Below are 12068 nucleotides of genomic sequence, written 5' to 3'. Positions count from 1 at the left end.
CTGGCCCCAGAACCACCTGGGTGGGCTGGCCGTGGCCAGGTGCCTACTTGGGAGTGGACACTGGGAGAGGGCAGCACAGGCAGGCTGGTCGGTGGCCACGTCAGCAGTGAATTCCTGGTTACTTTTTAGCTCCCTCTGTACAGCAAAATCGTCTCTGGTACTAATCATGTAACAATGGGCAATAAACATGTTGAATTCCACTTTGCTTTGTAGCTTTAAAACAATAGAACATTTTATGGAGAGAATAAAACATTGCAATTCTAAAGATGCCCAAATTCAGCAAAATGTTTCACAACAGAACTAACATTTGCTCGTGCGAAATACCTTATCCCTCGTTTTTCTGTTTTACATTTAAACACTAATAAAAAACAAAATACTCCAGGCGGTTACTTAGTAGGACAGAAATAGAATGGCTTCAGTTCTCTCTGTTGGTCTTCACAAACAGACTCTCGTTTTTATTATTGGCTGGGTCCCAAGGGAAGACTCTGGTTTGGGTTAGCGAGTCCCACATCGCCCAGTGACTGACAATGACCTCAGACAGGAACGCCTTGAGCTAAGCCCACCTGCTGGGTCCTCACAGGAAAGTCTCTGAACTGACTTCCAGCGGGAGGCTGTATTCATTAAAGAATAAAGAATTAAAACCTGTAAGTTTGAACCTTGCATCCATGCCAGTAAAACTTAGCCCCACAAAGATTTTTTCCAATAACCTTGCAGAGTGCTGGGGGTTGGGATGCTTGGCTACTGTTTTTAAATCTCTGCAGACAGCACTTCCTACGGTGCGCCAGTCACCTGCCTTCTCCCTGACCCTGAACAAATACACAGGTTAAAAGGAGAAAACATTACACCCATCGCACAACTTTAAAGATATACAGGTTTCGGGCCTCCCCGGTGGCGCAGCGGTTGAGCGCTGTGTTGCGAAGCTGCCCGCAGCCTCTGCAGTGCCGGTTCGATCCCCGGCTGCTCCCCGGCCACCAGAGGACGGTCCCACATGGCGCGCAGACCTCTCCTGCCGCCCGCTGCTCCCCTCAGCAGTGTACTTCGGTCCTTCTGCCTGCTCTGCTCCCCGCTCTGGCTCTGGTGAATCCGCTCACCCTCCCGCGCTTCTGACTGTACCCAGTGCATGTATAAATAAATAAATACATCTAAAAAAAAAAAGGAGAAATTAAAAAAAAAAAGATATACAGGTTTCGAGCTAAACCATTAAATTCCAAATTCGTTTTCATTGACCAAAGTTTATCGCAGATCGCGCCTTCTAGAAGCACTTGTGCCAGTTCCCAGTGTATGTTTCTAATCTCATAATTTCTATGTGTTCTGCCTCTACCAGTTTAGATCCTCCGGAGGCCAGGACAATCAGACACTAAGGGGAAGACGCACAGACACACGACATACGGACACAGGCGGCTCCTTCACGTTCTCACTGAGCCCACGTGGAGGCTCTTATGCAACTGCAGTTGTGCTCATGTTTGCAGTGACACAGCCTCCTCTTTGCTTCCTTATGAGGGACAACGCTAGTTCCCTGAGACTAGATTCCTCTTGCCACTGCCTGATGGAAAGGCAGTTCACTCACACGGAAGTGGCAGGCTTGTGTGTTCACCGGAACCACACGCCACCTGCCAGAGGAGTCTGCAGAGATAAAAGGGAAAAATCAAAAAAGGGCCCTTCTTAAAAAAAAATTTTTTTTTCAGGGCCTCCCCGGTGGCGCAGCAGTTGAGCGCTGGGTTGCGAAGCTGCCCGTGGCCTCTGCGGCGCCGGTTCGATGCCCGGCTGCTCCCCGGCCACCGGAGGAGGGTCCCACATGGTGCGCAGACCTCTCCTGCCGCCCGCTGCTCCCCTCAGCAGTGTACTTCGGTCCTTCTGCCTGCTCTGCTCCCCGCTCTGGCTCTGGTGAATTCTCTCACCCTCCCGCGCTTCTGACTGTACCCAGTGCATGTATAAACAAAAAAACAAACAAACAAACAAATAAATAAATAAAAACATGCCTCTAAAAAAAAAAATTTTTTTTTCACAAAACACAAAATTGTAAAAAGCCAAAATTAAAAACCAAAATCAAAACTAAGGGTTTTTTCCCTGCCATGGAGTCAAAATCAAAATCCCAAAGCTGGGGAATGATGACAGCAGAGGGCATGTGGGTTCAGCTGCCATCCTATATGCCTTAGACTTTGGAAGGAGAAAAATAGCTTAGTTAGAGCAATCACCAAGAAAGACTCTTAGCCTTATTCATCATCTCAGGATTTCCAGTGCTCACCAGGATGTTAAATCTGGGATATCCTGAAAAGAAAAAGAAAAAAAAACTGGAAGAAAAAGATATTTAAATTTTGTGTAGTTACAGCTAAAACTTCTTGAATATGTTTTACATAGTTTGATCCTACATCCCTGCCCTCTGTCCTGTAAAGTATTCCAAACTGAAGCTTGAAATGGTCTTCAAAAGACAACTGCAGGACCTCGCTGGCCGCACAAGGGATTACGTCTCAGCATTATCTGCAGCCTCTGCAGCATGAGTTCGATCCCCAGCCAGGGAGCTACCCACATGGCCCAGCAGACCTCTCCTGTCTCCCCGCTGCTCCCCTCAGCAGTGTATTCCAGTAGAACCACCTATTCTGCTCCCCACTCTGTCTCTGGTGAGTCCTTTCACCCTCCCTCCCCTGGACCTCTGACCTGCACCCCAGTTCTTGTATGCATAAATAAATAGATCTCAAAAAGAAAAAAAAGACAAAAGACAGTTGCAGAAGGGTTAGGCAAAGCCCCTCCTAAAGGCCCTTCTCATCTGAAGGCGGGCTCTGGACAGCACAGGAGCCCAGTGCAGATGGTTTCTTGGCAGTTTCACCAAGGTCTTTAGCAAATGGTCCCCCCCCAGTGAATTCCCTGGGGCTCCAAGGGGATCAACATAACAATATTTTTCAATTCGAATGGATCCCCCAGGCCCCCCATCTTCATCTGAGCCCCTTTTCACCATCAGCCCCACCCAAGAGGTGGAGATTGACAAGCCCCACCTAAAACCATCAGTGGCTGTGAGCGCCACCCAATGGCTCAGAGGCCTCTCGCCGCTGTTCCTCTTAAACTATTCTTCCAGGAAAGGGTCTTCAGTTTTGCAACTCTGGGTCCTGGTTCCTGTTTTGTTTTGTTTTGGTTTTTTTCTTAAGCAAATATAGGCTTGGTGATTTCCTGGGATGTTCTGGGAAGAAAAGGCATCTGTTAGAAATTCTGTCAAGCAGTGAGTCTGATTATTATCTCTTTCCCTAGAGCAAGTCTTGAGAATTTCTAGAAAACATGTTGTATTTTATAATTAATCTCTATAATTGTTTTATTGTCCTCGTGAAAAAGTTACTCTTGGGGGTGCTGAATTACTTAGGAGGGTAGAGCCGTTTTTGCCATGGCAACAGTAAGACACATGCAGAGGAAAGCAAAGATGCAGAGAGAAAATGGAGACAAAGATTAAAGGGATGCAGGGACCGCCCTGGTGGCGCAAGGGGTTAAGTCTCAGCACTATGAAGCTATCTGCAGTCACTGCAGCATGAGTTCCATCCCTGGCCAGGGAGCTACCCACATGGCGCAGCAGACCTCTCCTGACTCGCCTGCTGCTCCCCTCAGCAGTGGATTTCAGTAGATCCGCCTGTTCTGCTCCCCACGCTGTCTCTGGTGAATCCCCTAAGCCCCCGCCACCCCAGAGATCTCTGCATCTCTGGCCTTCACCCCAGCTCTTGTATGCATAAGTAAATAAATCTTTTTTTTTTAAAGGGAAGATTAAAGGGATGCCTGGAACCCCCAGAAGCTGGAAGAGGCAGAAGGACCCTCCCCTGGAGCCTCTGGAGGGAACAGAGCCCTGAGACACCTTGATCTCAGGTGTCGTCTGACCTCCAGAATGTGAGAGAACAAATTTACATTGTCTGAAGCTGCCAGTTTGGGGTCATTTCTTCTGGCTGCCCCAGAGGATTTCCATGCTCACCTGTTACCTGTGACTCTTGACAGGCATGTACACAAAAGAAACAAGAGCTCCGCCCACCAGAGGTCTAGAATAGCTCCAATGCCCGTCAAGAGTAGAATGGGATAAATAAGTTGTGGCCCAGCAGCACTCATCCCTGCAGCGGTGGACTAACACCCGTGCTAGCGAGGGGTGATCCCAGAAACAAAATGAGCCCGACACCCCCATCCCCTCCTCTGGACCACGGCTACACGAGTTTCTTCCAGCAGCTGGGTTGGGCCTCAATAAGCAGATTCCGGATCTCTGCCTCCATGTTGGAGTCGTGTGTCCTCAGCAGGGTGCGGAGTTCATTAATGATTACCCTCGATCCTCCCCCTCCCAAGCCCTGCAGCCTGAGTAAAAGCCGAAGTTCTTGCTTCATCTCCTTGTACCTGCTCCACTCCTCAGGTTCACCTCCGCTCCCTCGGGTCCAGCCACGTCAGCTCTTGGCTAACCCGCTAGACTTTGTCTGCCTCAGGGCCTTTGCAGGTGGCTCTTTCCTCTGCTTGGATCAGTTCTGCCCCTGCAGTTCAGAAGACTCACACCCGCTTTCCTGTCTTTACAAATAGTTTCTTAAGAGAGACTTGGGGGGTGGGGTGGGGGATGCTTCCTGGTGGTTCCGGGGTTAAAGTCTCAGCACGATCAAGCTATCACCAACCACCACAGCACGAGTTTGATCTCCGGCCAGGGAGCTGACCCACAGGGTGCAGCAGACCTCTCCTGTCTCCTCACTTCTCCCCTCGGCAGTGTGTTTAGTGGATCCACCTGTTCTGCTCCCCACTGTCTCTGGTGAGTCTTCTCACCCCCGCACCTCTGGCCTGCACCCCAGTTCTTGTATGCATAAATAAATAAAAATAAATCCTTAAAGGCCTCCCTGGTGGTGCAAGGGGTTAAGCGCCACACTATGAAGCAATCCGCAGCCTCTGCAGCATGAGTTCGATCCCCGGCCAGGGAGCAACCCACATGGCGCAGCAGACCTCTCCTGCCTCACCCACTGCTCCCCTCAGCAGTGTATTTCAGTCCATCTGCCTGTTCGGTTCCCCGCTCTGTCTCTGGTGAATCCTCTCACCCCTCTGCGTCTCTGGCCTGTACCCCAGCTCTTGTATGCATAAATAAATAAATCTTAAAAAAAAAAAATCCTTAAAAAAAGACTTTCTCTGACCTTCCCTGACATTGCAGCCCCTAACCGAAGCCCGTATCCTTCCTCGGTTGCTCCCTTTGACATCCTTCATGTCCCTCTGAAGGACGCAGAATGTTTATAATACCAGATATCTCAAAATATCCTTGAGACAAAAATCCAACCCCCTCCCCACCCCCGCGGCAACGGAGACCCTCTGGCTACTGCCTCGGGGCCTCCGCGCATCAGGGTTGGGCTCTGTCCTGCCAGCGCTGTCAACACCAGATGTGTGTCAAATCCTGGAGCAGCAGTGCCTGGCAGAGGGACATCCTGGGGGGGACACTGTGGCCCCCCAGCTATTACTTTAAAAGCCTCGCTGCGTGGAGCTGCCTGGCGCGAGGCTACCTAGCGCTCCGACTTCCTCCCTCGGGCAGGCTGATGCCAATGACCGGCAGCGGTTCAGGGCAGTCTGGAGCCCGGGGCCCGGCCCTCAGCTGGCTGCTTTCTCTCCCCCTTCCCGGCTCCAGCTCTGCTTCCGGGGACCCAGCTTTAGCCCGGGAAGCTCTGTGTTGTCTGCACCGCGGAGCTGTTCGGTTTTGCTCTGACTCTTTGGCATCCGTACCCACGGAACAGGCCCCTCGCCTCCACTTGTCCTGTGCCCGCCTGGCCATGATCAGTCACGGTGCCTCAGAAAGGAAACCAAGTGCAGGCTGCCAGTACCCCCCCCCCAGTGTCCTGAGTGTCCGCCGCCCACGCTGCCCGGGCTGAGTGGTCACTGCTCCCCATTGACCAACGGGGTGGTGGATAAGCCCCACTCCCGAGCAGCTGGGTGCGCCTTCCACCTGCAGCCAGAGCCCCCCCAAATGCCACTCACCCCGGGCCCCCTTCCCTTCCACTGCGCGCTCCTGCTGGAGCTCCCTGGACAGGAATTCTTGTCTCTCGTCCGCTTCTGGGACAACCCGAGCAGGAGGTGCCGAGTCCACTCTCTATTTTCTGGGAGTTTCGCAAGGAGAGGGCTGCGGCGAGGAAGCACAGGGGATGAGGCCAGCGCAGGCCTGGCTCCAGGCCACCTTAGCCACGGGGGGAGCCCTCAGGCAGGTGCGTTGACCTCCCTGGCCTCAGTTTCCTCATCTGTAACATGGGACCAAATCCTGATGAAAGCCGCTGTCACCCCCACACACCCACCCAGAAGGACCCAGGACAGACGGGGACACGGGGTTCATCCAATGAGCTTTATTGAGTCCCCCCTAGCAGGCCAGGTGTTTGAGGCGCCAGCACTGCTGCAGGTAGTGGAGTCCATGTCTGTGGTGGGGCCAGCTGCAGGTGACCTCCGTGGTGGACTCTGACGTGTACTCCACAGAGGACTCGGATTGGCAGGACATGGGCAGCTTGGGCACCGAGGAGCTGCTGAGAGCCCGGCTGGGGGACTGCTTGCGGGGCTTCGTGCCAGACTTGGTCTTGGGAGCCTCAGGAGTTCTGGGGGCCTTGGCCCCTGACTTGTCGGAGGTGTTGCTGGAGGGCTTCATGGAGGTGGAACTGTTGGGGGGTGGCATGGAGGCAGGTTCCTGGCTGGAGTTGGGTCTGGGATGCTGCACAGAGCCTGCAGACTTGGGGGTGGGCTGGGCGGGGTCCATGAACGTCGAGGAGGGCCCAGAGAGCTGCTGGCTGGGGGTCTGCGGCTGGCTGGGGGTCTGCGGCTGGCTGGGGGTCTGCGGCTGGCTGGAGGTCTGCGGCTGGCTGGAGGTCTGCGGCTGGCTGGAGGTCTGCGGCTGGCTGACAGAGCCGCCCCTCGGCCGAGACCCACCCTGGGACTTGCCAGGCAGCTGGTAGCTACTGGCAGTGCCAGAGGACGGGGAGCTAGACTGGGACTGGCCCAAGGAGTCGGTCTGGGAGGAGCTCTTGGGGCCAGACTTGCCCGGGGACAAGGGGCTGGTGGTGGGCTCTGCTGGGGACTCCGTAGAGGACTCTGTGGAGGGTTTGGGGCGTGAGGTGTCCTTGCCAGTTTGCAGGTTGGCGCTGGAGTTGGGCAGTGCCTTCACTTGTCCTTCTGGAGCTGGGTCGTGCTTGTTTTGGCTGCAGAGAAGAGACAGAGGGACGGTCAGTTGGGACTGAGGCCTTCAGCTGCTGAAGAGCAGAGTGGAGGCTGCTGGGGGTCAGCAGGGCCAGCCCACGGGTCTACTGGTCATCCTTGGCAGGGGCAGAGTCATGCACCCATGTCTACATGTGTACACACCTATCCATGCATGTGCATCAAGTGTGTGCACAGAAGCACGCATCTGGATGCATGCAAACACATACACACTCAGGCATGCATAGCACGTGCACACATACACCCACATGTGTGCAACAACCGTCACACACGCGACATGCACGCATACACACAGAGTCCCTACCTCCCAGGGGTGGAACTACGTATGGTCGGTTGGCTCCAAGGGCAGCTGGGCGCCCACCACCGCGGCTGCTGGGGTGACAAGAGCCCGGCTGCCGGCCAGGGTTTGCAGGACTGGTCCCCGAGAGCGTGGGAAAGAGAGTGGACAGTGAGAGGGGCAGGAGTGCAGGACGGGCAGTCAGGACACCAGGCGAAGGCCAGTCAGAGGCAGGAGGAGGCGACAGGGCGCAGGTGAACAGGCAGGGGTGTGCTGGCAGGCAGACAGACAGACGGGGATGGACAGACCGCCCACGCCCGGGGGCACACACCGTCCCTGGTTACTCCGGCCGCCAGATCCAGCGCTTGCCCGCAGAGCTCGCTCGCGACGCTGTCCACCGCCCCGTGATGCTTTAGGAAGAGCGGCCGGACGACGCGCTGGTACAGCACGTGGGCCCCGTTCCACTGCCCGGGGATCATGCAGAACAACAGGAAGGCGCACTGCGGGCACAAGGGGGGGTCAAGCGTGGCCCCCCCAGCAGACACCTCTCCCCTAGCGAGGCCAGTTCCCACAGAGGAGGGGCCGAATCTCCCCCTCGCATCCAGGGGCTCCGAGCCTCCCCCGCGCGCGCCCTGGGCGCACCCACCTTGCCCGCGTAGTAGAAAGGGAACCAGGACAGGAGTAGATCGCTGAAGAACTCGGCCAGGCCGAACAGGCCGTACACCACCCAGTAGGTGAGCCACACAGTGTCGTCCTCTTTGTCGGGGCTCTCGATGGCTTTGATTCTGGCGGGAGGAGCGCGGTCAGGGCGCCCCGGCTCCTGGCGCCCCCGCCCCGCCCCGCCCCCCCCAGCGGGCACTCACGAAGCATATGCGGGGTATACAAAGCCGATGACATTGCACAGCAGAGACGCCCCGTAGCCGAACAGAAGATACAGGCTTACCAGAGTGACGGCTCCTGCAGGAAACAGGGGTGTGGGTGGGGGTCCCGCACACTCTGCCACCATCCCCGCTCCCAGAGGCCGGGCAACCCTCCTGGATACTTTGGTTGCCCCAGAGAGCCCAGGCGCCCCGCACCCGGGCCCTGAACCCTGTGTCCTGTGTCTGTCACCGGCTTACACGCCCATCTCCCCGGGGGCTGTGAGCTCCCCAAAAGCAGGTGAGATCCCAGCCGCGGTGGGTTCAGTGTAGCTGCGCGATAAACATTTGCCGAATGAGTAAGTGATTGTAATTATAGGCCCCACAGTAGGCGGGCGCGGCGGGAGAGGCGGCGTGTGGATGGAAGTAATGGGAGAAAACTCTAAAAGCGGGACCGGGGTGAACACCCGAGTGCGCACAGCGAGGACCCCACGTCTTTAACTGCTGTGTGGGGGGCCGTTCTCTACAGCAGCCTGTCCTGGCCCCTGCAAGGGGTTGGGGCAGCCTCTCTGGCTCTACCCACTAGATGCCAGGAGCACCCCAGTCGTAAAATGTCCTCTGGGGGGTTCTGGGGGGCTCTAGTGAAACACCATGTCTTAATGGGAGGCAGCACCGCAGTGTCCAGAGCCCCCCCATACCCAGCGAAGCCCCTGCTCTCCCACCCACTCACCATGCGGCACTGAGTAAGTCTGCTTGGAGCCTCAGTTTCCCCACATGTAAATGGGGTCGGGACAGCCCTGCCTCCGGGGGTCCCTAGGGCTGGCTACGACAGAGGAGTCCTCCTGCCCATCACTGGGTGGGCACCTCTGGTTTGTGAGCTACAAGCCTCCCGGCGAGGGTTCCAAGGACGGGGGAAGGAGCCTGACCATCAGCCCCTCCGAAGACAGAGACGACGTGTTTATGGAGGGCTGCCTGGTGCCGGCCCTGAGCCCCGCTCTCTCTCTCAGATGCAGAAACAGAGTAAGCAGCTACAGCCTCTAACTGCCTCCCTTGAGCGCTTATCTGCAGAGAGAGACGGAGGCCACTCCAGACCAAAGGGCAGGGCACCCCGCCCTCCCCTCCACCTGCTGGTCTTTATCCTCTAGGGATGGAGGTGAGGGGACGCTCCTGCTGGCCCCAGGGCTAGTCATTGCTCCCTCTGGACTTCCTCTGGACTACCGACCTCTGGGGGGGAGGTAGTTTGACCTTTTGGGGAAGGCATGGCCCAAGGATCCCCACATCTGGACAAGGGGTGGGGGGCTGTCCCCCCTTCTCTGGGAATCACTAGTTAGGGAGCAGCGGCTCTCTCCTCAATCCCTTTTTCTGCAGCCTCAGCAACAGAAGGATTTCCGTGGGCATGGGGGGAGGAGCCCCCGCGATCGGCAGCAGAGGTGACCCGGGGAGTGGGCAGGGCTGCATGCCCCAGACAGGTCAGACAGCGGGGCGGCCTCGCACTCAGCGCCAGCCCCTCTGGCCCTCAGTTTCTTCCCTGCGACCCCTAGCCTCCCCGAGGGCCACTCCCAGCAGGCCTCCCCAGTACTCTATGACCTACATCTCCTGCCTGCTGGCACCAGGGATGTGGAAAGTCAGGTGGGAGGTCAAGGGCCTGCTCCCGGGGCAGGTCTCTGGCTGAGTCAACGTGGGTTGGTTTCTGGGACTCGGGCCGGGGGGGCCGGGGGGGCAGGGGACAGATTTGGACCTTCCGTGACAGGCTTGGCATGGGAATCCCCCAGCTGGCACAAAAACGGGAGGAGGGAGGAAAGTGGGCTCCGGGATCTGCACACAGGAGGTCCTCAAAACACGGGTATTGCTCTCAAACCAGCGTCCCCTGGCCTCCAGACCTCCTGTCTTCATGATTCACTCCAGGGGGGCGTCCTGCTGAGACTGCAGAGCAGGTGGGCCTCGGAGGGGCCTGGGAGGCGTTTAAGAGGGACTCACTGCACAATTTCGAGAGGGGCAGGGGCCACCCGAGGTTACCCAGAAGGGAAGGGGGCTGAAATAGAAGTTACAATCCGGGGTGGCTGGGGTCCCCCTCTCCGAGGAGCCCCACCCAGCCTTTCTCCAGCTCCATCGCCGCTGTCAAGCAGCCCATCTCCACCTCCACAACTATATGAGGGTGTCATTGGTGGGGTGGGGAGGGCAAGCCGAGGGGAGGTTCGAGGGGAACAATGGGGGGCGGAGAGGCGCGATGACCCTTCCTCTGCCGACCCCAGCCGCCCTCGCCCTCGGGGAGACAGGACGATCTCCACACTTGCTTCCGCGCCAGGGTCCAAGCAGCAAGGGGGCTGGCCAGTCCCCAGGCGGCGGCTGCCCGCCTCTTCCCCCAGGCCCGCAGAGCAACTGGTCTAACCGGACTTCGGCCTGGAGGGCGCCCAGCGCCTGGAGGCTCAGTGCGGCCTCCGGCCCGAGCTGGCGCGGGCGGTGTGCAGGAGCCGGCCACGGGCGGGCCCTGGCCGGAGGTCCCACCGCGGGGGCCAAGGCGGGGCTGCTGCAGCCCGACGTCGCGGCCCACGACCTTCCCCCGAAGCCCGGTCTCCGCGCGGCCCGTGGGCGTGCCCGGCCGTCCACGCCGGGTCTCCGCCGCGGCCGGTCGGGCGGGAGGCAGGTCTGCGGCGGGGCCGTCTGTACAGGGAGGCGCGCCCGCGGGGCTCACCCGCGGCCAGGAACCGCTTGTCGACACCGATCTTGGCTTCGAGCGCTCTGAGCGCCTCGGTGACCACGTTCTTCTGTTCCAGAAGCTGCTCGCAGCGCCGGCACAGACCGTCCATGGCCCCGACGGGTCTTAGACTGGGAGCCGGGACTGGACCGCGGCCCGGCGCACCGGCCCCGCCGCGCGCGCACCGCCTTCCTTGGCCGCGAGCCGCCCGGTTCAACCCCCGGGCCGGCCTCGGCTCCGGGGCCGGCGCTCCGGCCAATGGGAGGGCAGGGCGGACAAAGGAGGTGGGGCCTGCCCCGTCTCCCCCGCCGCATGGCCCTCTGGCGGGCCGCGGCAGCGGGAGCCGCCACGGGGGGGGGCAGGGGGCGGGGCACGGAAGCCGCGGATGTTTATTGGCTTAGCGGGAGCAGGACGTAGCTGATTGGAGGGGCGGGGTCACGGTCGGGGATTATTGGCTGAGCCGTTACGGGGGTGGGGCTGGGGGCGGAGAGAAGCGTGCAGAGAGGGAGGGGTCGGTGGGACGTGCCGGAGACTGGTCAGCGCTGATTGGAGGAACAGGAAGGGTTTCGAGGCGAGAACAGAGGAGGGGCGGGGCTTATCACAAAGGAGGCGGGGCGAAACCTGAAGGGCGGGGGATAAGGCGGGGCTAAATTGAGGAGGCGGGACTTACTAGAAAGACCAATTGTGGTTGGACCGAGAAGAGGCAGGGTTAATTCTAGGGGGAGGGGTGTGTAGGAATTGGGCGGGGCCAAGTCAAGTTGTGGGGCCAATTATAAAACCAGTGAACCCGACCCTATGATCAGATTTGGGTCATTGCGCAAATGGGAGACTGAGGGCCCAGAGAGTTTGGGTCTACGGAACATCAAGGAGGCAGGGTGTGCTCCCCTCATCCACTGTTGGATCTTGGCGCCCCTCAAGGGGCGGGCGTGGGGGGAAAGCCGCAAGGACCCCTGGGAGTTGAAACTTTCAGGGGTTGCTATGGCGCCGGGGGCGGGGCTGGCGCCTGGGCCGACTCGGCGGTTTGGACGGGGGGAGGGGCTTTCTGTGGCCCCGCCCAGGCCCCGCCCCCGCCTCC

The 12068-nt window shown here is 58.4% G+C and overlaps 1 protein-coding gene across 2 annotated transcripts; it reads right to left on the bottom strand.

Moving 5' to 3' along the window:
• Positions 1 to 6663: 6663 nt before the first annotated feature.
• Positions 6664 to 11105, bottom strand: REEP6 (receptor accessory protein 6; the record flags this gene model as incomplete). Of its 2 annotated transcripts, none has more annotated exons than XM_084249537.1 (5): positions 6664 to 7148; positions 7773 to 7941; positions 8088 to 8226; positions 8305 to 8398; positions 10991 to 11105. In XM_084249537.1, the coding sequence occupies 5 exons, from the start codon at positions 11103 to 11105 to the stop codon at positions 7111 to 7113; spliced, it is 555 nt and encodes a 184-aa protein (XP_084105663.1). In that variant the 3' UTR covers positions 6664 to 7110. The 2 variants fall into 2 exon arrangements, with proteins under 2 accessions (XP_084105663.1, XP_084105662.1); XM_084249536.1 differs by lacking the exon at positions 6664 to 7148 and adding an exon at positions 7426 to 7578.
• Between the last annotated feature and the right edge of the window lie 963 nt (positions 11106 to 12068).

The sequence above is a fragment of the Talpa europaea genome, assembly GCF_964194135.1.
Source record: "Talpa europaea genome assembly, chromosome: 12".
Lineage (NCBI taxonomy): Eukaryota > Metazoa > Chordata > Mammalia > Eulipotyphla > Talpidae > Talpa > Talpa europaea.
This window is presented reverse-complemented; position numbering and strand designations above follow the sequence as displayed.